The sequence below is a fragment of the Cornus florida genome, unplaced genomic scaffold (assembly GCF_030987335.1).
Source record: "Cornus florida cultivar Cherokee Brave unplaced genomic scaffold, ASM3098733v1 CherokeeBrave_3.0.0_Hap2_Chr01, whole genome shotgun sequence".
NCBI classification, from domain to species: Eukaryota; Viridiplantae; Streptophyta; class Magnoliopsida; order Cornales; family Cornaceae; genus Cornus; species Cornus florida.
Window position 1 is genome coordinate 27,283,427 of NW_026775571.1, and position 25,084 is coordinate 27,308,510.

At 35.5% G+C, this 25,084-nt stretch overlaps 3 protein-coding genes across 9 annotated transcripts; 2 read left to right on the plus strand and 1 right to left on the minus strand.

The window, feature by feature from the left end:
• The first annotated feature begins 420 nt into the window (after window positions 1–420).
• Window positions 421–4,458, plus strand: LOC132294022 (uncharacterized). 2 transcript variants are annotated; one of them, XM_059791748.1, is made up of 4 exons: window positions 421–1,105; window positions 2,810–3,051; window positions 3,688–3,773; window positions 3,892–4,028. In XM_059791748.1, the coding sequence occupies exons 1-3, from the start codon at window positions 629–631 to the stop codon at window positions 3,761–3,763; spliced, it is 795 nt and encodes a 264-aa protein (XP_059647731.1). In that variant the 5' UTR covers window positions 421–628; the 3' UTR covers window positions 3,764–3,773; window positions 3,892–4,028. The 2 variants fall into 2 exon arrangements, with proteins under 2 accessions (XP_059647731.1, XP_059647722.1); XM_059791739.1 differs by lacking the exon at window positions 3,688–3,773 and having other exon boundaries at window positions 439–1,105; window positions 3,892–4,458.
• A 2,677-nt stretch (window positions 4,459–7,135) lies between these two features.
• Window positions 7,136–8,942, plus strand: LOC132294035 (uncharacterized). Its single transcript, XM_059791758.1, has 2 exons — window positions 7,136–7,657; window positions 8,555–8,942. The coding sequence occupies exons 1-2, from the start codon at window positions 7,187–7,189 to the stop codon at window positions 8,621–8,623; spliced, it is 540 nt and encodes a 179-aa protein (XP_059647741.1). The 5' UTR covers window positions 7,136–7,186; the 3' UTR covers window positions 8,624–8,942.
• LOC132293999 (lipoamide acyltransferase component of branched-chain alpha-keto acid dehydrogenase complex, mitochondrial) lies at window positions 7,524–23,466 on the minus strand. Of its 6 annotated transcripts, none has more exons than XR_009477954.1 (10): window positions 23,164–23,466; window positions 22,182–22,322; window positions 20,815–20,940; window positions 19,616–20,022; window positions 17,418–17,665; window positions 15,040–15,128; window positions 10,447–10,674; window positions 9,456–10,037; window positions 9,189–9,316; window positions 7,524–7,538 (listed from the first exon to the last, which is right to left on the minus strand). XR_009477954.1 is itself a non-coding variant. In XM_059791726.1 (9 exons), exons 1-8 carry the CDS (start codon window positions 23,344–23,346, stop codon window positions 9,924–9,926), a joined length of 1,536 nt encoding a protein of 511 aa, XP_059647709.1. In that variant the 5' UTR covers window positions 23,347–23,466; the 3' UTR covers window positions 8,876–9,316; window positions 9,878–9,923. The 6 variants fall into 6 exon arrangements, 2 of the variants coding, with proteins under 2 accessions (XP_059647709.1, XP_059647689.1); XR_009477955.1 differs by lacking the exon at window positions 7,524–7,538 and having other exon boundaries at window positions 8,876–9,316; window positions 9,456–9,799; window positions 9,878–10,037; XR_009477953.1 differs by lacking the exon at window positions 7,524–7,538 and adding an exon at window positions 8,876–9,031.
• Between the last annotated feature and the right edge of the window lie 1,618 nt (window positions 23,467–25,084).

The window sequence follows — 25,084 nt, forward strand, 5'->3', positions numbered from 1 at the left end:
ATGTTTCCTATCAAACTATGTTCTTTTCAAGTCAAAATAGATTCGTCGAAATTATTCTGAAGAAATATATAAGCCTGTTCGTCTAACCTTTTGACAGTCCAAACAGGTTCCAAAATAACTAAAGAAATAAATTTTCTTATTATCCTTTTCCTCCTTGCCTCTATGTAAATCCAACAAAAGAAATTTTACTTCCTATCTTCCCTCCTCACCGCTTTTTTTCTTCCTCATTGAAGACATGCTGTGCTTGCTGTCAAAGGCTCAGATTCCAATTCCCATTCCATTTTCTCAAATTTAAAACAAAATCACATAAAATTGGCTTGATAATCTAGGTCGTGTAATCTGCAAGTGACAACTCTTCGATTTCTTTATCTTTGCTTTTTCCTCTTTTTATATGCACCACTTGATTTCCGAAAAATTTGTAGGGTATATGCCCATCTTTTAGAAATACCTCCCAAGTAATCAATTCTTATGCTTCTCCTTTTCACCACTTAACCTTCTCATCTTTTTCTTTCCTTTTCCATAGAACCAACCAGACTCCTATAACTTCCCAGTTCACATTTCACAGTTCTCTCTCAATTCTGGTAAAGAGAGAGAGTTTATAATAAGAGAGAGAGAGAGAGAGAGAGAGATGGAGGGAATACAGCACAAGACAGTGAGTGTGAATGGCATAAACATGCACGTAGCAGAAATGGGCCAAGGCCCAGTGGTCCTGTTCCTCCATGGCTTCCCTGAACTCTGGTACACATGGAGACACCAGATCCTCTACATGGCGGCCCACGGTTACCGGGCAGTGGCTCCGGACCTCCGCGGCCATGGCGACACCACCGGGGACACCACCACCTCCGCCGCCAGCTACACCACCCTACAAATCGTCGGGGATCTCATTGCCCTCCTGGACGCCGAGGCACCCGACCAGAGCCAGGTGTTTGTGGTGGGCCATGATTGGGGTGCAATCATAGCTTGGTGTCTGTGTTTGTACAGACCTGACAGAGTGAAGGCATTGGTGAATATGAGTGTTGTGTTCACACCTAGAAGCCCCAAGAGAAAGCCCATTGAGTCCTTGCGTGCCTTCTATGGCAATGACTACTACATCTGCAGATTTCAGGTTCTCTTTCTATCTCATATTCTCATGCATATACTAGTAATATATTATCGAGTCAATTGATAACAAAAACTGATCTATAAATTTATTTAGGGATAATTACATATAAATGGAGTCAAAGTTTCATATTTCTCTAAAATGGATTGCTGAGGTGGCACATAATTTTTTACTGTTTAGAAAATTATGGTGCCTAAAATGCCCTTCCCTAACAAAAAAGTAGTACCTTCAGTTCAAAAAAGTAGTACCTTCGGAGAAAAAGTAGTACCTTCGCGGGTGTTTAAAAAATATGGTACCTGGACGCCAAAAAGTAGTACCTTCAGTTCAAAAAAGTAGTACCTTTCAAGAAAAAGTAGTACCTTCGCGGAAGGGTATTTTAGGCACCACAATTTCTAAACAGTAAAAAATCATGTGCCACCTCAGCAATCCATTTTAGAGAAATATGGAACTTTGACTCAGCCTCTAAGTAAATATGAAACTTTAACTCCATTTATATGTAATTTTTCCATTTATTTATATATATATATATATATATATATATATAGATATAAATAAATTTGTAGATCAGTTTTTGTTATCAATTGACTTGATAATCATTAATATAAATACCTGTTTTTCATCTTCTACTGGCAAAAATTTTGTTGGACATTATATATTAAAAATATTGATATATGTGCACATATTTTACGTTTTTTTTTTTAAATTAATTATTTAAGTTTGAATTGTTGGAAATCATGAAACTTGTAGTCATTTGGTAATTTTGCAGAAATAAGGATCTTAGTGAAGTATGAATAAATTATTTCTGCAACTATGGAACTGCTTTTTTAATATAATTTGATTGTGTATTGTCGCTATCTTCTACATTACCATGTACCAAATCAAATAATTCAATTTTAGTCACATGGCATGGATTGTCCTATGCACCTAATTCTCATCTTATTTACCTAATTCTCATCTTATTTTGTTGCTGCTTTTATGCATTCAATCAATTATTTTTCGGGATTCTAATATGATCTATTCAACGAGTTGTCTAAGATTGCCAAGTGGAAAATTTAGTATTTAATCAATTTCATAAGACCAAAATTCGTTAAAAAGGGATTTCGATTTAATGTTTGACTTCGAATTTAAAAAAATATATATATATATATATTTTTAACCTAAATTTCAAAATATATCAAGTATGGATAAAAAGATCCATCATGGATCCAAATTGAATCCGAATATGAGTGAACATGATATGTATTGGAGATTAAACTCAAATCAAGCATTTTTATTATTATTTTTTTTAATCAGGATCTTGTAATCGTAGTAGTAGAATATCGATCTGGGCACGGGTTTACTTGAATTCCTTCCATTTTAATGCTTTGTTTGGTTGATGGAGTCTTCTCACAACTTGTACCATACTTTATAGATTTATGAAATCAAGGTATAATTCAACTGTTCTTATGTATTACCTAGCATGATATATCTCTAAATATCTGGTGACCAAACTTTGAATGACATAACCTTCCGAAACAAGAAAAAGAAAATCTGTGAATGACATAAATCAATGGACATTAGCGAGATGGTACGATCTCTTCTCTCCAAAGGTAAGGTTGAGTGTTCGAGTCCTGTCATGGACAATATCATGGGGTGTGTCATTCGGTGTGAATGACTTAACAGTCCATCTGAAACATAGATTGTTTAATTAGTTAATTAATAATGTTTCAGGAACCAGGAGAAATAGGAGCAGAATTTGCCCAGATTGGTACAAAAAGAGTTCTGGAGAATTTTCTGACATACCGCAATCCGGGCCCGCTTTATATACCTAAGGGTAAAGGGTTTGGAGGTTCATCTGATGGTCCAATTGTCTTGCCCTCTTGGTTGTCAGAAGAAGATGTTGATTATTATGCTACCAAATATGAAAAGAGTGGCTTCACTGGAGGAGTGAATTACTACAGAGCTTTGGACCTGTAAGTTATTAGCTTCCAAATTAACTTTTATTTCATGTGAGTGTAGTGATAGCGCAATCATGATGATATATATCTATATATATATATATATATTCCATCACCATTCTTTGCTTGAAAAAATTGCAAAATTCAGTATTGTTTACTGGCTGATTTTGTTGTATTCTTATTATTTTTATTACTTGCCTAAAGAAAAGGAAAAAAAAAATGTCCATCAATATAGTAAATTTTTATTAAATATTTAAGATATCTGATTTCTTTTGATGTAGTTTGTCAAACTTATCTTCATTTATATTATGCAGTCTTTGTGTGTGTGTGAGGGAGGGGAGGGAATTAAGAATGCTCTCAACTTACTAAGCAGAACAATGGTGGTTGATTGTTTGAAATGAGAATGTGGATAGGCTTTGGCCTGGATAAGGCACTATCCCTAATTGGAGCTCGGATCCTCTGTTGTGTAAAGCATCATGCTGTAGGATTTTTCAACACGATTAAACATGTTTCCAACAAGTTAAATCTACCTATTTCAGCCAGATTTAATCTGTTAAAAAATAGAATTATTGTGCTGAAACGGAATAAACATGTCAAAAGGTAGAAGTAAATTTGCTGAAAAACATAATTAATGTGTTCGACAAATTACAGCACCACTGCAGCAGATGATCCGAACGTATTGAAATACATCACCACTACAACAGATGATCCGAACGCCCCAAATTGACATCAATAAGGTCAATTTTTTGGTTCTTGGTCCATTCCCATGTAATATTCCATAAAATCAGAAACTACAATAATGACAACCACTATTTGAGTTTAAGCATGATACATTATTGTTTTTCTTTGTCGCAGAAACTGGGAACTAAATGCACCATGGACTGGGGCTCAAGTAAAAGTACCAGTGATGTTTATCGTGGGTGACCTTGACCTGACCTATAATTCCCCAGGCACTAAGGACTATATACACAAAGGTCAGTTCAAGAAAGATGTTCCCTTTTTGCAGGATGTAGTTGTAATGGAAGGGGTGGGACATTTTATCCAAGAAGAAAAGCCTGAAGAGATCAACAAACACATCTATGATTTCATCCGCAAATTTTCCTAGACACTACGTTACTGTGTGTTTGTTTATGTGTAGCTATTATGTGTGAGGGGCGTGTGCGATTCTTGGAGTGTTACATGGGAATGGACCAAGCCTGAAGAGACCAGCAAACACATCTATGATTTCATCCAGAAATTTTCAGCCTGTTGAACTTGTTTGTCCTAAAGAGTACATACTGTGTGTGTGTTTTTATGCGTAGCTATTATGTGTGAGGGGCGTGCGCGATTCTTGGACAAGTTCTTGCAAGTGACATTAATATTATTAATGTTTGTGTATAATGGTAATATGTATTTGTGTTGGCTTGTCTTTATCACTTATAACTTTCTTCGCCTTTTGGTTAGAATCAAATGCTTCTTGTCTATAATGTGCTAATCCAGAAGGAGATGCAAAGTAGATGTGGACTTGGTGATTATAATGTGGGTCACATAATGCTTAACTTGCACATCATGTTTTTACACTCTGCAGTCTGCATGATAGAATTGCATGTTTAGTGCCCATTGATCTCTTTTATTAGCAAGTTCGATGATTTAATTTTGTTTCTATTTTCCTTTATCATCTCTCCTGAGAAATAAACTATTGTTTGTGTGCCATAAAAACTGAAAATGTAGGCCGAGAAAACAAACTTCTTATCCATGCCATTTGCTAGTGAGAGTTGAGAGAGAGTTTTGATCACTCTTGTGTCTACGGGTGTAACTTGGGCGGACCTACTTTGCCCAACCCAAAAATTTTGAAATTTGGACTTTGAAATTCACAAATTGGGCTCAAATCGAGTTGGGTTTGGGTAACCAAGCCCAACCGAAAACCCAAATTATTATTATTATTATTTTTTAACTTTCAAATTTGTTTTTTTTTTTTTTTTTTTTTTTTTAAATCCAAATTAAATTTATTACAAAGCCAAAGAGGTCCTGGGAATGTATGGCATTCCTGGCTTCTAAGAGGCTGCATCTTGTTGCCTTTTAGTTTTTGATATATATTTTACAAATTATAGCGTGAATGAAAATGATCAGAGAACCATTTTTTTTTTTCGTTCATCCGAGAACCATTTTAACTCCTGTACAATTCTAAAACAAAATTTTAATTCTTTTGTGTTCCGCATAAAAGTTCACATGATATATAGATGTCTTTGCAATGCTAAAGAAATTCAAAGAGAAAAAATGGCAGTATCAATGAATTGAAAACTAAATTTTTCTGGAAAAAAATTTGATTTGGAAACCAAAAATTTTCGCATATTTGTTTGAAAAAATAAAATTAAAATAAGATAAGTTTTATTTTTGTTGTATTAATGACATAAAATTAGAATTACAAGCATACAAAAATTAATAATTGAATAATTAAGTTATAATACCAACGGCCGTAAAAAAAAAAAAATAAATAAATTATATTTTCGAACAATGATGTAATTTGCATATTTAAAAATAATAATACTAATAATAAACGAGTTGAATAGATCAACCCGTCCAGTCCCAAAAAATTTGGATTTGGGTTACTTGAAAGTCCATATCTAGGATGACATGGTCCAACCCAACTCGACTTCGGATTGAATTTGAATTGGGACTAAATTGAGTTGGGACTGAATTAGGTCGTGCCCAACTTACACCCCTGCTTGTGCCACCATAGTTACCACTTCTTTATAGGCCAAGGACCTTACAATGAATGCTTATAATATTTACAAGTGTCAAATTTATAGGAAATAAATAAATAAAAGAATAAAGAAAAAGGTTATTGTAGAGGTTGTATATACATTTCCAGAGTGTCACTGGGAACACTATAAAAATGTAGAGAACTCTAAATCGTTCATTGTCATATAAAACAATGGGCTGGGTAACGCATATGCCTAGCCCAATACTGTACACTCTTATACATATAGTTTATAAATTGATGATTGAATTTCCCAACAAAATAAAAAAAATTAAAAATAACAATAATAATATAAAAAGCTAAAAACAAAATATTTTATATATTGGATTACTTATTATCTAGAAGTCAAATTTGGGCTAAAAATAAAAAGAGGAAAAGAATTAATGAATACAAGGATATAAAAAGAAAAATTTTAATTATGAGATGTGTAGAAATACTTGCTTGTTCTTTGCCTCTTGTGTGAATCTCATAGTCATTTTAAAGAAAAAAGAAAACTATAAATAAAATAATAATAAAAGAGGGGAAAAGAAATAATAAGTTTAGCGTTCTTTTAAAAACTTACTCATTCAAGTGGTGAATTACAAGTCTCAAGTTTGTGCTAAGTTTAGGATTCATTGTTTTACAAGTAAATTGTTTTGAAAACGTAACCATTCAAGTGGTTTTGGCCAATTAATCGTCTCACGCAATCTCAGGGAATCATTAAAAAAAATAAATAAATAAAAAATGAATAGAACAAACTCATTTGATTATGGGACAGTTTGTGATAAATTTAGTATTATTTATTTTAGAAGGATGCTTTTTGAAATGGAATCATGTCATTACAAGTCTTATGTAATAAAAAAAAAAAAAAAAAATTGACATATTTGATTGCGTGACAGTTTGTGATAAGTTTTAACATTTTTTATTTTTGAGAATCGGACCTAAATATTGTTTTTAAATATTTTCTTTTTCAGGTAAAATATTTTTTATTTTTACTTTATTGGTGTTTGGCAAAGGTCTAAATCAAGGTTGAAGTCGAGTTCATCGAGCGGGACATGTAAAATAACTTTTCGAAAATTTATAAATAAATTATTTTTGTTAAATTTTAATATTTTTTTTGTTCATAAATACTTTACGACAACTAAATTAACATAAAAAAATAAAAAAATATTTTACTTCCAAACAAATAGTGAGTTCTGACGAATTACATGTCTCATGTAATAAAATTAAAAAATTATTATTATTATTATTATAATAATGAATGAAATTGACATATTTAATTGTTTTGAGAGCTTGTTACACCACCATTTAATAATTTTTCTGTGCACTATAAAAGCTTCAAGCAACCAACCAACCCAAGCAAGCACACTTCCCACTTCACATTCAGTCATTCAACTTATTATAGTAGAGAGAGAAAGTAGAGAGAGAGGGATGGAGGGAATACAGTACAAGACAGTGAGCGTGAATGGCATAAACATGCACGTAGCAGAAGTGGGCCAAGGCCCAGTGGTCCTATTCCTCCATGGCTTCCCTGAACTCTGGTACACATGGAGACACCAGATCCTCTACATGGCGGCCCACGGCTACCGGGCTGTGGCTCCAGACCTCCGCGGCTATGGCGACACCACCAGCGCCACCACTTCCGCCACCGGCTACACCACCCTCCAAGTGGTGGGCGACGTGCTGGCCCTCCTCGACGCCATGGCAGCCGATGAGAAGCAGGTGTTTGTGGTGGGCCATGATTGGGGTGCAGTCATAGCTTGGCACCTTTGTTTGTATAGACCTGAAAGAGTCAAGGGTTTGGTGAATATGAGCATTGCTTTCACTCCTAGGAACCCTAAGAGGAAGCCCATTGAGACCTTTTGTGCTGTCTATGGAGATTACTACATTTGCAGATTTCAGGTTCTCTCTCTGCTGTGTGTGTATATATGTACTGTGTGTGTGTGTGTGAAAACATCTGACTATGAGAACATTAATCTACTGTTATTTGAATTAAATTTCAATTTGAGGGGTTACCCTTTGTTGATTTGATTTAATATTTATACTCTGTATGTTAAATTTATGTATGCCTAATTTTATTGCATATGAGTTTACTAATATCTGTATTATGAAAAGAAGGAATGTAGTCTAGTGGTAAAACCTAGATCCTCTCATGTGCCAAACACTCTATCTATTGCACTACGACATAGATTGTTACACTAACAATTTACATATACCAAGCATTAGGGCATAGAATCCCCTCCATAGGGAGGGATCCAGATTTCTAGTGGTATCTATTCTACTTTCTAAAATGGAAGGTGAGAGAAGTCTCCGAATGAACAAATGGATGTATGAGTTTCTTGCTTAAAAAACCTAAATCCTCTCCCGTGGCTCCTCATCTTGTGTTGTGTCCTGTGCACCATGCAACAACTCACGTTGCTTATGCAAGTGCAACGACTTTTTTATAACTTTTTTATGTATATGTTACATTACGATATAAGATTGTTACACTATCAATCTACATGTACCACAACATCAGGGCATAGAATCCCCTCCACAAGGGAGGGATCCAAATTCCTAGTGGTGTATGATAGAAAGACGGCCAGCTGAAATGGTTGGCTCACTTGAATCCCACTTCAATGCATTCAAAGTGACCCCAGTCATTTTGATTGGCCTTTTAAGTGTGACTAACATGGTTCATCAAACTTATTTCTGTCTATATCTCTCTCTATATATATATTTTTTTGTTTGTAAGTGTGTGTGTGTGTGTGTGTGTTCGTGCGTCGGCAAGAAGTATAATACAGTCTCTCTTAATTGCAGAAACTGGGAACTAACTGGACCATTGACTGGGGCTCAGATCAAAGTACCAGTTATGTTTATCGTGGGTGAGCTTGACCTGACTTATAATTCCCTAGGCACCAAGGAATACATACACAACGGTCAGTTCAAGAAGAATGTGCCCTTTTTGCAGGATGTAATTGTAATGGAATGCGCAGCACATTTTGTCCACGAGGAAAAGCCTGATGAAATCAACACACACATCTACGATTTCATCCGAAATTTTTCATCCTCTTGAACTTGTTTGTTCTACAGAATAATTGATCAATAATAGCTATTATGTGCCCAGGGTGTATGCAGCTCTTGGACAAATAAATAAACAAATAAACATCAATATAATGATAAATCTATGTATCATTTTTCTTGTGTATACATGCATGTTTGATGGGATCAGAACTACGAGTTGAGGATGTGATAGTTAAAACGCAAGTGCCAGCTCATTATTAAAAATCTTCTTTCCTGAGAAACAAACAGGTGTTCTTTGAGCACTCTAAAATTGAAAATGACCAGCCCAAGCAAGAAATTTTCCAAGGTTCAGGCATCACGAACACATTTTTTCAAAGGTCAAGCACATATCCAGTTAATTGCCAACTTCTAAGCCAATGATTTAACCAACCTGTATGAAGAACATTGGAGCAACCATCCCATGCGGTTCGACTATATCCTGTACTTGCTCAATGCATGGGCAAAAGAGATTGAAGGTGACTCCGTGAATCTGTCGAAATTAATCATGGTCCTGAAACCCTAGACACCATAAAATAAAATAAAATAAAACTACCATGTAACCTATTCTATAATCTACTAGACGCTTTTTGTTAGATATATAAACGATAAACAGGCAGACAATTCATAAACTGGGTAATACAATCAAGATGAGCAGAACCTGAAAGATTTTATTTCTAACAGAATGTCACCAACAAGCCGAGTATTCCGGCCAAGAGCAGTGTTAGCAAGGCACTCGTAGCATGCCATAGGTTGTGTCGATTTCAGCTAATAATTATCATCAAATCAGTATTTGATCACTACTTATGACATTCTGAGTTTGAGTAAGTGAGTTGAGTTAGCAGGTGTGTGACTACCCCCAGACTCCCACAGATTCACAAGTGCATATCAATGTTCACCATCAGAGATTCACACGTGCATCTATTTCTTTCCGATTTGGTTTGTATATGAACCCAAATGGTTCGCTCTCTCAGTCGAATCCTGCTGACACTGAATTGTGCTTCCCTGAGATTGATCTTTTTACCTCAGCTCAATGTAAGGAAATAGTAAAGGAAAAGGGAAGGAGCTGCAAAGAGGAATTACATAGGCTGAAAACAAACATCTCGCTGCCAGTCACGCGGAAGACCGGTCACTTCATATGTAGCATGAGCAGCTCTGGTTTTTCGATAAATAGTTTCCACTCATTGCAAAACCTTGCAACAGTTGCCCCGTCCAGAACTCTATGATCAGCACCTATATTTACCTGAGATGAAGAAACCATATCAAAACTTAGACATGGACATAATTCATCTGTTAACCCAAAAGCCCATTACCTGCTAGGAAACACATGACAATTACAAAAACAATGAATTCACTTTTTCATTATTACAGTTAATAGGGTTATTACCACCACTTTCCTCTCATTCTAAGTTACTAGCTCATCTGAACTAATTTCAGATGATTTAGGCTATTTACCCCTCTGTGCACCCTGAACAGATGGGATCACCAATAAATGTTGGCCATTTTTGTTTTGAGATCTTCATGTTGTTTCAAATGCACTCCTTTTCATTGCAAGAAGGTCGCAACAAATGTCTTGGTTTACAGTCGCACACTTCAGGAAAAAGTGTTATGACAATTTTTGTTAGGAAAAAGTGTAGTGTTGGCATACTTACACTCATGACTGACGCAGGATACACATTTCCATCATTCGCAAATTGAGGAACTTTCTGAATTCGGCCAATTGCAATGATAGAAACTTCAGGGATGTTGAGGAGTGGGGAACCAAACTTTCCACCAATAGCTCCAATATTGCTTAAAGTTATAGTTCCACCAGATATATCTTCAGGGCTTAGTTTGTTAGCGAGAGCCAATTGTTGTAACCGTGATAATTCCTTCGTTATCTAAGGACATGAAAAGCAGATATTAGATAACTGCATCACTAGACATAAAAATTGACATTCAAAGAAAGAGGGAGGGGGGACAAAAGAAGCCCATAAAGTACATAGATTAAGAATTTATCAATACTTGGTGTTCACCACAGCAGAAAAAGAAAATAAAAATGTAGGATTGTATCAATCTACTCCCCACTTCCAGAACCACATATTAAATTCCCATGTCAAAATAGCAAATCAAGTAATGTAACCTATTTAGAAAGTGATTCAAAGGAACGAGTTTAAAATATTACTCTCAAATCAATTAAAGAACAGAAAGTGTTCGATTGTTATAGTAGCAGGGTCTAGCTTGTAATATTTTCATTCCTAACCCAAAAAGTTGAAATAAAAGCAACTATATTTTTATTTATAGCTAGGTGAGAAAGGGACATAGAAAATGTTAAAATCTTGATTTTTGGTAAAGATTCTGTCGCATCCTTAAATTATTTCATTAACTACTGAAATTGCATGTTATCAGACAGCTTGGACTGACCTTCAAGAGTTAAGATAACCAAAATTAGCGCAAAAAAAAAAAACAAGCATGTAACATCAGGTTTCACATTAAATCTTTGTCTGAGTTGCAGCCAAAATCTAGGGGCCAATTTTAAAGAGTAGAAATGTCTGCCATGAACTGAGTCATTGGAAACTGAATCAAGTTGTTTAAAATGATTCCGTTAATGTAGAACGATTTCATCAATTTTACATAGCAGTACATTGACAAAATTATGTTTCTTAGAGAAGAACAGAGCATCTTCATCACTTGGGGATTGTGTGTTCAAGGATTTCTAAATGTTGCTTCGGGTCCCAAGCCTTTTAGATTTCTTCAGGCGTGGAATACTCAGCCTGCTGTGTCTCAAATCATTTCTGATGTCTGGAAGAGTAGGGCGAGGGGAAATCCCATTCAGAGACTATTACAGAAGCTTAAACTTACCAAAAAAGCTGTAAAGGATTGGAACATGATGAAGTTTGGTTCTATATTTGAAGTTGTCTGCTCTTCTAGGAAAGCTCTTGAGGACTGTCAAATGGAACTCTCCAGAACTCCTTTCTGTGAGGAAGCGCCAGAAGAGATTTTGAATCAGCTGTCTCAAATGAGTCAGTCTTATTGGCCCAGAAGGCTAGAGTCAGGTGAAACCTCTTCTGGCGCTTCCTCACAGAAAGGAGTTCTAGAGAGTTCCATTTGAGTCAGTCTCATTGTCCGAGAAGGCTAGAGTCAGATGGATTAAGGATCAGGATAGGTGCTCAAAATTTTTCTTCGACAAGATAAGGAACCACAGAGCCACCAGCAATGTCACTGTTCTTGAGGATGAGAATGGTGAGTTCATCAGTAATCCTTCAGGTATTCAAGACATGTTTGTCAAGCATTTTGAGAAGCTATTCTCTTCCAATAACGCCACACAGTTGACAGTACCCCCCTGCTTCTGCAAATTATATCAAGAGAACACTGTTCTCCCGAGTATGGAGGATGCTGCAGGTTTAGATGTTCCAATAACCAGGTTGGAGGTCAAACAAACAGTTTTTGGTATGGGAGCAGATTGAGCACCTGGCCCTAATGGATTCACATCTAGATTTTTTCAACAATATTGGGGCATTGTTGGGGAAGATGTCACTGATGCAATAATTCATTTCTGTGAGAATCCAGACATGAGTAAGGGTCTTAATAGTACTTTCATAACTCTCACTTGTCAAAAAAAAAAAATAGTACTTTCATAACTCTCATTCCAAAGAAGAAAGAGGCTACAAAGGAGGGGGAATTCAGGCCTATCTCTGTGTAATGTAGTTTACAAAATTATTGGCTACAAGATTGAGTTCAGTGCTTAAGAAGATGGTTGGTTTTGAACAGAATGCTTTTATTAAAGGGAGGAAAATTCAAGATAATATCATCCTTGCTGATGAGTTATTGAGAGGTTTTGGTGCTCAGCATGCCAAGCCAACCATTGCCTGGAAAGTAGACATCAGGAAAGCCTATGACTCAGTTCAGTGGCAGCTCCTTTTCCAAATTCTACAGCTCTATGGTTTTGGTTCTAAATGGATCACTTGGATTAAAGAGTGTATAACTACAGTTTGGTTCTCCATTTTGATTAATGGTAGTCCTTATGGATTCTTCCAACCAAGCAGAGGGTTGAGACAGGGATGCCCTTTGTCTCCTTTACTCTTTACCTTGGTAACAAATTACCTTTCAGGCCCAATTCAGGGATGTTTGATTCAGCTGTAAACAATGGGCAATTAGTTTTATCTGATGCTGCCAGAAGAGCTGCTGCTCCTATTTCTCACCAGTTTTTTGCTGATGATCTCTTGGTGGTGGTGAGAGCAAATATGGGCTCTGTAATAACTCTCAAAAGAATTATGAAAGATTTTGAGGAGGTTTCAGGCCTGAGTGTTAGAAGGGCTAAGTCTGAGATATTCTTAATGAGGACTGTGAGGAGACAGTAGACTATAGTGAGAACATTGGGGTGCAAGATTGGCAAACTTCCTTTTACTTACCTTGGGCTTCCCATATCTGATAGAAGGCTGAAGAAAGGTGATTGTAGACCTCAAATTGACAAAGTGATTACTACTACTACTACTACTTGGTCTGGGCTAAAGTTATCATTGGCTGGGAAGATTGAGTTGGTCAGAGCTGCGGTTATTCCATTAGTTCACTACTGGTCTTCTGTGTATACTATTCCTGCTTCTGTGATTAATGTTATTGAGAGAAGGATGAGGAATTTCATTTGCTGACAAAAGGAGCATACCAGGAAGCACCATGGTCTTGGCTGGAAGAGATTAGCTTCTCCAAAAGATGAAGGTGGTTTTGGTATCAGAAGAGTTCTTGACATTGATAGAGCCGCAAAGTGTGCTCTTGCTTGGGACTTCTTGCTGTCCAAGGATTTGGGTGGTTTGGTTTCAAAGATGTTATGCTAGGAATTCTTCCTTTTGGCATGTGGTAGTAAGGATTCTCATTCCACCATATGGAAGAGTATTATAGCAGTGAGAGATACTGTCAAGCAGTGTTGCAGATTCAAAATTGGGGATGGGAACTCAATTAAATTTTTTCTTGATCCTTGATGTGATGGTCAGTTTCTGTCTCAAAGATTCACTTACAGGGTTCTTAGAGGTTTTAGCACTGACAAAGCTATTTTGCTGAGCCATTATATTGGTGGAAACAGCTGGGATGGTGCTGGGTTTCATGAAGATTCTCAAGAAGTCCTACAGTTCATTACAAGGTTCAAAATTCATGGGGGCTCAGATGTCAAGTTATGGAATAATAAACCTTTCTCATTCAAAGCTGCTTGGGAAGCATGTAGGAAGGCCAGACCTGCTGTGCCTTGGGTGGATTTATGCTGGAATGGGGGAAGACCTAGATGGTCAGTTCACACTGTCTTAGTACTCCAGGATGCTATGTTGACTAATACAAATTTGCAGACAAGAGGAATTTATCTGGCTTCAGTTTGCAGTCTCTGCTCTAACCAAGTGGAGAGCCTGGATCATTTGTTTTGGCAGTGTAGGTATACTTCAGAGGTGTGGAATAGTCTAAAGGACTTGTTGAAATGGGATTTGGGCAGAACAAATTCAGTTTTGGAATTGGTTAATCAGCTGGTTCATCAGCTAGGGACAAAGAGTGTTAGAAATAAATTGCTGAAAATGGTTTTTACTGCAACATTGTACTACTTATGGAATGAAAGGAATGGCAGGTTGCATCAAGCTACAAATAGAAGTCCACTGGTGTTACTTGGGAGCATTATATGGGATGTAATGGATATTCTGGGCGTATGCCTCCAGGATATCATTTAGTTTTTTTCATGTCTTTGTGTGTAGCAAGGGCATGTCCTTGCTTTAGTAGAGCTTCTGGTCCTTTTGGACTTTGAGCTTCTGAGGATGCTATCCTCTCTTGTATTGTACTATTGAATACTTATAAAATTTTCCATCATTTAGGAAGGAAAAAAAAAAACCACACACCCAAGTGTTAGAGCAAGAGCTCAATTTTAAGAAAATACTTAGGTTACTAAACGGATCCAAAACGAGTTTGCAAAAATATTTATTCGTGTTTATTATACATGTATAACTACCATAGACTTATATTTGTTATGTAGTTTTTGAATTCACCCTAGACCCAGCCACTCAAGCATTGAAATTATATGCGCTGGTTGCATTAATTTGGGAGTTAACTGCTAAACTGAAAAAAGAAGGCAGAAGAAAAGAAAATGTTATTTGATCTTATAGTACATTTTTTCCTCTCAAAACAACACAACAAAGAAAGGCAGCAAAGTAACTCTATTACATTTTTGCAACTCAATAAAAAGATGATGGAAGTACAGATGGAAGTGTTTTAGCAATTAAAAGAAACACAGAACTAACCTCCAAGAAGGAAAGTGACTGAACCTTCTTTATATTTGGTACAACTAGACCAGATGGAGTAGCCATGGCTATTCCGATATTATGGGAGCCTGCAATAATAAATAAAATTTGGGTCCATAATTTATATTTAGAAAAAAAGAAGATATATATTGTAATTTGATTTTTTAAGAGATTACAGCAGCATACATTGATAAACACAATCTCCAGTTTACATCTATAATTGACACCTAGAATTCCAAACGCTTCTAAATTGACCACAGCAAGTATTATGCAGACACGTCTGGACATCCCATGGAAATTGAATCACTGATTAGGCATTTATAATGTATTCAAGATGAATCCATTGTGTTTTGATTATGATTTTGATGAATCCATTATGCATGAAGCTGCACTATTTTGGGATCATTCGTCTTAGAATTTCTTCCCTAATCTAAGTCACATTCAGCATGAGCAGGAACAAAAGCAGATGCGAGAGCATTAGAATGGCTATGTTTAAGATTTTCTAAGAGTGAGAATGCCTTCCGAGTGTTTGTAGACAGATACACGTCTTCCAATAAATAACACATAAATAAGCAATTCTATAAATTAAATAGATATATTTTCGTTACTACAAGGACATAATAGTATGTAATTAAGTTGCATTAAAGTAAATTTTAAAATATAAAGAACTGAAACGATAGAGCAAATACACTTACGTTTTAAGGATGATGATTGATGAAGGATAATAAATACCGAAGCACAAGATAAGGGTCAAGATGACAGTATTATTAAAAGAATAGGTAATATGTGAATAAAGATGATAAATACACAGAAGTTTTGTGGGCTCTGAGATGAGAGAGATGCAAATCAGCAGAGGTCTTCTCTTTCAACCTCTGTATAGTCATACGCTTCGTTGGAGAATTTGGAGTGTACAGTAGAACCTCTATAGTAAAGCATTTAACCCCTCACGGTGTATATATAGTCACCTTCAAATCACCCAACACCTTAGTTGCTAGAACCAAATTGCACAACTAGAACATAGTGTAATTGCAAAATCCCCTAAAACCCTAGGAATTATATGCAAAGCTGGCCACCATAGATGATGAGAGACTAAGTACAAAACAAACAAAAGGAAGCCACCAGTGAATCAGCTTCTGCTTCTACTTAACTGATTCTCAGCGTAAACAAATTCTCCATGATCTCAACAACACAAAGCGCAGACTAGCAACATACAATTTGCGGATTCATAATGAATCTGCTCTCAATAATTAATGCATTGATTCGCGCTCCAAGCGGGAGAGCAACATACGTGATGAGTTGCATGACTCAGTTCCTAATCTTTGGGTTAAAAGCCTTGTACCTCAGGTCCTCAACCATGCATCTAGGAAGTTCCAATCAAGACCAAAATTCTTATTACTAGACCATAGAATAACATTGAAGCAAGAACTTAAAGAAGAGGCCTACCTAGCTTTATATAACAAATGCATCAGTGACAATGGCAAGTCACCCTTTAGATTAAATCTAGAAGAGATTACAGGGCACAATTCGCACATATATTGAGAGGAAACTACAGCAGAAAAGCAACATGAGTAAGAAACTTCGAAGTCCCGAAACTATGAAAAAAAAATTATAGTGAAAAAAAAGGATTATCTGCACCAGCATAAGTTGAATATGCAAGCATTACACAGCATATTTGAACTGAAATGCTTCCTTCTCAAGTAAAATATTTTCAACGCTGATTAACAGGTTGCTCCAACATCACACCAAATCAGAATAACAATGTCTAAGTTTCAAAATTCTACAGTTCTCTGAGCATGCAGACAGGATAAAAAGCTGAAGTCATGTTACTTTTCAGACACAATTGAGCATGTATAAAACATTCTTTGATAAGAAACTCACATTGAAATTTTCCAATTCAATTTTTAAAAAAACACCACCCAACTCATCATAAGATAAAACACTGTGCAAGACTAATAGCAAAGAATAAGCACATTTGATTGTTTATCTACAATAGCAATTTAAACTGCTTCAGGTTACAAGAGCAATTAACATCAAAATAAATTCCCTCCCCAAAAAAAAAAAGGTAAAAAAATCATACAGAGATATGTCATGATCTTTGTTACTGGCTTACTGCAAATTAGAAGGGGGGGAAAAGGAGCAAAAACCACAACCCCAAACTAGAGAGAAGCAAATACATCATGTACTCACTGCTACAGAATTGTAGTAATTTCTTTAGCACACATTTTGTAATTTATAAAGTCAGTCAATATTCTGATCTTTGATAAGCATTCAATGAGTAAAATTTCGATTTCGTTTACAGAATCTGTTGTGCTTATTATAAACATAGAAACATAGAGTAAATACAAAAATGGGAAAATCAGGATTAAATTTCTGCAAACCTTTAAGGGTGACCTCGTGCAACTCCTCATTGAAGCAACTATTTAGCAATGGATATTTGCTCAGTGCCACTGAAAGTGACTTTATCAAGATTGGAAGGAAAGTGTACTTGACATCTGGATCAGAATTCTCGCTCTGAAAAGATGCTTTAAGCTCCACAAGTGTGTCACAATTTATCTCTTCTACATAATAAAAATGAGGAATTTTAGCAGCCAGGGTCATTGATTTAACCATTGTGCGCTGGAATCCCCTGTGATTGAAGGGCACAGTTAATTTACTTATCATTCCCGACATAATTTCCTAGCATCACAAAATTCAAATAGCATGCTATATAACATTCTATAAGAAGTTCTGAGACTGAGAGTAAACAAAAATAACAAAAAGTTTACAGCTGACAAGCTACTTCAAAATTCAACAAGACAACTATACGTAAATATGGACAACCACATCTCACTTGTAAGGGTAGTTTAGCTGACTTGAAATAGTTTTACCCGAAGTTACAGCTTTTAACTAGCTCCTATGTTATAGGACATTCATGTCCTTAAATGACTTTTAAAGGTGTTGTTAGGTTAATAGGACGTTGGTTGGCAATTTCGTACCAAATGGAGTCAGTGTGTTTTATTCTACCTTCTGTTTATGGTTTGAAAAGATAGCTCTGAAGTACCTCTGTCTGAGGGCAAAGTGGAGAATTTAAAGATTCAAAAAGGGCAAAAGGGTAAGTTCCACTAACCAAATTGGGTTCATATGCAATCATATATTTTATTAACCATGTTAGGGTTTTCAAATTGCATGTTTTGATCTTCAAAGTTATATTGAAGAATGCATTAATCTATTTTGGAAAGTCAAATCCTAACTGAACTAGGATAGAGAATTTCAATCAATCGAAGGATCAAGCAAAACCCACTGGAGTAATTCCGATCGAGCGAAATTTGCAGGAGGGCAGTTTCCACATTTGATTCAAACTCTATTAACCTTAACTTTTTCAGCCACCAAGGTACATAAATAAGATCCTATGCTTTCAGAAAAACTATGCAAGCACACATCAAGCATATAGAGCCTATATTAGAGCATCATACATCTTTTTGAGGTATAGAGTGCCTTCTAGCAATCACTTTGCTAGATCTTTGTTTAATTCATCACTCATATAGATGTGAGTGTTCATTGTATTGAGACTTATTAATCCTAGAGCTTCAAGGACTTCAACACCACAATCAATCACACACAACTGACAACCAATTAATTGGACACGAATACCCATCAGAGATCAAAGCACGTGTTCAACGATCGCATGAGTAGCGAATTAGTTGATGAGCAGTAACAGCTATCAGAGTGGATTGCATGAGTCTGGGTCAGGGCAGAGGTAACTAGAGAATTTTTGGGTTAGAATCTAGTAACCTAGTTGAAAACTTTCTTCTGATAGTTGATTTGATCTTCCTGGAGTTTTCCATGTAAAAACCGTTATTCATGTGTGTGGATGATTTTTTGTTTTATCTTTTTTCCCTCTACCTATTTTAAAATGCTTCTTTATTGATAATTAAATTGGTAACTAGGGAATGTTGGGGTTATATAAAAATCGTTATGCATGTGTGTGGATGAATTTGTTTATATATATTTTTTCCCTCTACCTATTTTTAAATGCTTCTCGATTGATAATTGAATTTCAATTAATTGCAATACTTTAAAAAAAGTAAATGGTTAAAGTTTGTTATTCCGTATTTAGTATACATGAAATATTCAACTCCCACCCCTCGTCTTCTTCTCTTATAAGTGTAGATCGGATATGCTAACATCAAAGCCCTTAATCCTTTAGGCGCAAATGGTACTATCAAGTATTCAAGTCCTATTTTTTCTCAGTAAGAAATACTACTAGAATGCCATCTGTTCTTTTCATATACAATCATAGGTCTCACGATCTCAGACCTGCATGAAATGATCTTAATTGAACACTCATTATACCATCACCCAGAAGTCACGTTACACAAGCCATCTGCTTGGGGGCAAAAGCTGAGCAACATCATTGCTCAATGGATAATAGCTTCAGTTTTTTGGGTAATACTTTCCATAGTACAATCAATCAGAATAAAGAACAATATGACCATCCACCATTTTATGTATCCTATAGACATTTCTAACGTGAAACAGCAACCCAGGAAAGGGTTAAATTCAAATTTATCCTGGTTCAGATTATATCCTATATTACCTCAGTTGGACAGTTTTATCTTCATAATGCCATCCCTCTGCAGCAGATGCATTTGAATATTCTTCTTCTCCTCCCAGCAACTGTTCTACAGATGTAGCACTTAAGGAGGCAGATGTTTCTTTCATGATTCCTTTGTGGACAGCATATTTGAGGACGTCTTCTCTTAGTATCCTTCCATCTTTACCGGTTCCGCAGACATCACTTATATTTATGTTGTATTCCTTTGCAAGATTCCGAACGGCAGGTGTGGATAGAACTCCAAGATTGTTAGTTTTATTTGGCACTGGATTTGTTTGACTGCTTGAGTCACATATCTCAGAACCCAACGACTTATTATCCAAACTACCATAAATCTCCGTTGGAACTGGAGATTCATTAACAAATATCTTCAGAAGAGTTTCTTCAACCTACAATTTTGGAAAATTTAAAACTTGTTTTAAGATGGAAAGATAGATGATTTTTTCCTGCAATTTTGGTAAATTTGAAAGTTGCTACAAGATGGAAAGATAAAGGATTTTTTTAACTTAATAGTTACGCACAGAAGGACTGAACACCTGTACCTAATATAATATGTTAAAAACCTCGACATGAATAAGATGACGAAAATGCAACATAAGAACCCAAGAAAAGTCTCCAAACTTGTATCCTTTTTATTATGATACCATACCTCTAGAAGCCAGATATAAAGGGGAAAATAATTCAAATGGAAACCATCAGCGTTAGGATGAATACCCGGTTCCCAAGTTACCACCGGCGAAATCCGTGGGAAGTTACCTTAAAATATCAAGGAAACCTCTATACTTTACTTTTTTTTTCTTAGTTGGTACTCACACCCACATGCCTCCGCTGTATACTTTACTTTAAAAAATAATAATAGAAAATAAATAAAAATAAAAAATAATCAAGGAAACCTGCAACCTATATCAATTTTCTACCTGTATACTTAAAAAAAATAATAATAAAAAATAAAAATAAAAATCAAGGAAACCAGCAACCTATATCAATTTTCTAGTCGTTTGGTGTAGCTTGCAAGATCTTTAACACCACCAAACTGATTATCTGCTTCAACATAGTATTTGTTTCTAGGATCAGGTTTCCAGCTGCTTTATCCTTCATCATCTCCCATGCCCATTTCCTAATCTAAATGTTGAATGACCAAACAACAAATCACTATTAGAGAAGTATTATTTGCTGCTTACCTTTACAATGTCACCAGGAACATGTAGAATTTGAGAAACTTTTCCTTCGTAACGACTTGTTATTTCTATGGTTGCTTTGTCACTCTGAACCTCACAAAGTGGTTGAAATTCTTCAACTTGATCCCCCTGCCAGAATACATTATAGACATTAACGTCTGTTGATTCATCAAAACAATAAAAACATCATGCTTTGGGTCATAAGAAGTGTATATCTGTATGTTTGTAAGCATAAAAAGGAGGGCTTTTTAGTGAAAGTTATCGAGCCATAATCAGATTAGCACATTGATCTGAGAACTAAAAAGGTTAAGCTGAGAAGGTCAGGCAACAATGCCAAGCTGATGGACTCGTAGCCTCATAGACTAACAATTGAAGAACAAATAAACAATTCAACCAGGATATTACCGATGCATAAAAGCAAGTATGGTTCAATTATAAATATTTGATACCACCAAGGGTTGTAGGCTAGTGGTATCTCCTATACCTCTCAAAGTGGAATATGAGGGTTCAAGTCCTCACATGAGCAAATGGTTGTGTGAGTATCTTGCCAAGGAAAAATATATATATACTCTCTGATAAAAAAATTTGCTTATTTTTGCAATTTTTTTTCAAAGGTAGAAATTGGTAGATTGATAAATCTATAGATCCTTAGGTGGATAGTTTTGGAAACTAGATCTTAACCATTGATTGTAATGCATGATGCATCTTAGCCATCCATTAGGAAGGAGGATGTCTATATATATGTAGAAGTCTCATTTGTAACAACAAGCTCCAAGCTGCAATAGTGAGTGTGAGAAGTTTCAGACGAAAGCGAGTGCAACAAGCCAGGGGAGGAGGGAAGAGAGCTAGGCCGATTGGAGTTAAGTCACACATATGTTTAGGATGGAGTGTGTAGCAAATAGCTAGATCATGATACAAGTATTCTTACAGTTTTTTTATAAGAGAAGATGATAATGTCAAATGTAATAGCTTAAACGCAAACCAATGCATGAGTTTCTAAAGAAAGTTCAACTTCGACTCTTCGTCATGTTTCAAGGCAAGATTTCTTCCAAAACATAAAAAATGGAGAAAATTGTATCTCAACACCAATCAGGCTTCATGTTTTAAAGGCAAAAAATTAGCACGAAAGGAGAAAACAATAGAAACATAGAGTTAAATAAGTGAAAAATCTGGAAAGGCAAACTACAAGGAAGATAAACAACATTTCAAATTTGAAATTAGAAAACAACGCATCCACAGTTTAGGAAGAAAAAAAAACCCTATAATTTAGCCAAAAGAACACACAAATTCAACCTAAGACTTTATAGCAGGCTATACCACAGGAAAATAGAATAAGGAATTCAAATGCTAAACAAGGAAAACTCACTCACCTCTTGCACAAACCATTTGAGCAGTTCACATTCAGCTATACCTTCACCAGTTTGTGCCAAAGGCACGTCAATTATCTTTCCAACTGGAAGATTGACTGAAGCATGGCTTGAAAAGCAGCGTATCATCGTACCATATGGAAACTTGAACCAGGAAAACCAAGTGAACAAAGGATAAAAATAAGATTAATGGCAAATTAAGGCATTTCACCAGTCCATGTTGAAAGCTTTCAGAGACATTTGTATGTAAGTTCACTAACGTTAATTGGATTGCTCAATGCATGACTATCACACATAACACAAAAGGAACCCAATCAACCGTTTAACCATCCGACTGGCAAGAGCCCAGTTGAGTGGAAGTTGACCAGGCAAAAGCATCGCCAAATATCAGAGCAGAATATGGATAATGAAAAGAACAAAATGAAGAAAAAGTAATAACAAAATTTGAACCCATTCAATAAATAGGTAATAGCCTAATAGGAAAATCTCACACAAAAAGTTTTCTTTCTAGGCAAACATTAGAGGGATTTTTTTTATTTTTTTTAAACATCAAAGGGTAGTTAATGCCATGTATTTCAACCAATACTTGAAACCAAATAGTTGTAGAAAATGTTTAGTTTTCTCTACCACTTTTTGGTGACTACAGTTTTTCTACCTTGGCAAGACTCTGTACATCAGTCATCAAATTGAAAGTTTTTTCAGTAATACTTTCCCATTTAATAAAGGGTAACAGTAAGGAATAATAGTATGGAATCGCTTTCAACTCTACAGTAAGCACCAAATTCTCAATACACCAAGCTAGAGCTCTGAGTCACTCATTTTTCTTGAACTCACCCACACAAACACACGCACAACACACAAACATCATACATTGTCAACTACATCTCTGAATGCATAACATATAGTTTCGTATATCAGCAGTCAGAAACGAATATTAATCAACAAATTGAGCTTAATTAATGACGATAACACTAAAGATACTCACGTCGTTATGCTTATAGGTTGAGGAAAACGATGCCGATGATTGATTACGGAACCCTAGAAGTGGAGGTTTTAACTGATAAACCGCCGCCGTGTGCGGCGGAGTTGAAGAGGAACAAGAGTGCCACCGCCATCCCCGGCCGGAGTTCCAAAGCTTCTTCTGCTGGGAAACCCGCCTGAAAATCATCGTCCGCCACCGTTCGAAGAGGAACGTTGGGAAGTGTGATTCAGCAACACGTAAAATGGATAAGAAGGAACGAAAGCTTGATTGGAGAGTATGGATATTTGATCAAGCCTACTGTCTAGTATGAACTTTTTTTATTCTGAAATAATATAAAAATTAAATTAATTACAGTAATTAATTAATATAATAGTTATTCATGTGGGACATGAATCTTTTGATGCACAGTCATGCACTTGTGTACATTTGCATTTTTTTATTTTTTTTATTTTTTTCTTGGGTAAGGAAGATAACATACATGGGCCACACCCCAGGGCTCAATGGACAAAAAAAAGAAAGGCCAAGAAACCAAAAGAACTGAAAAAGAACCAGGCCCAATTAAAAGCCCATGAAGCCTACACCAGAGTACCAAACCACCTTACGACCAGGTGAGGAACATCAACAATCATGGAAGTTTTATTTTCCCATAATGTGTCCTAATTTTTGGCCTAATTCTTCTTCTATGATCGATTCAACCTCTGATCAAAAAGATATATCTTGGTTATATTTCATCTCTTCAACAAGTTTAATAATGAGCATAACGGCACTATTGTTCTGATGGAGAGAAGAACCTATGATTAGCTTTTCGGGAAATTTCCAAACGAACAATTTCAACGAAATCTTTCAATTTCTTATTTTTACTATGTTCAACTCTATGTATTCCTCTATCCGTAGAGTACATTGAATGTACAAAAATAGCTATAACAGAGTTTTTCTTATTCGTATTAACAACTACTCTAGGAGGAATGTTTTTATGCGGTGCTAACGATTTAATAACTATCTTTGTAGCCCGAGAATGTTTCAGTTTATACTCCTACCTATTATCTGGATATACCAAGAAAGATGTACGGTCTAATGAGGCTACTATGAATTATTTACTCATGGGGAGCTAGAATGGTGATGGAGCCAAACATCCTTGAGCAGTGCTGGGGTATGATGTTGACTATTTTCTCCGTCTTAAAATATATGTTCATTTTTTCTTTTTGGGATGTCTCAAAATACATGTCTCTTTCAAAAAATAAATGTACTATTTTTCATCACATTTCCAAACTACCCCTTTTCCATTTACTTGATTAAAGACAATAAATTTTCAAAACAAAAAAACATGATGTCATGCCCCCACTGTATACACGTCATCACACAAATAATCATTCAAAATTACTGCCACATTACTACCATGAAATAAGTTTAGCACCTTAACTTGTTTAGCACCTGGCAAAAGTAAAAATAAAAAATAAAAATAAAATTGATCCTCTTTAAAACACAACTTCACATTAGCAAAATAATAAAATAAATTCAACACAATATACTTTATTTAAAATAAAAATAAAAAAAATAAAAAATTAAATCACACAACAAAAAAATTATGATCAAAATGTCACCTGATTAGCATAAAAATAAATAAATAAATAAATAAAAATACACAATAGCAATTCTTGAGAAAAAAAGGCAAAAAAATAACAGATTAAATAACACAAAAGCAAAATTTTGATCAAAATGTTTTACCTGATTAGCAAAAAAATAAAAAATTTAAATCACACACCAAAGTCTAATTTTTCTCTTTTCTTCGCCGGATCGAGAACTACTAGCTGTACATATCTTACTGCCCATAAGATTTGGGTTCAACCATGTGGTTATTTAACACCAACCAAACACTCTGTTCTTGAACATAAAAGACTCCATATTGATGGGTGTTTGATACGGA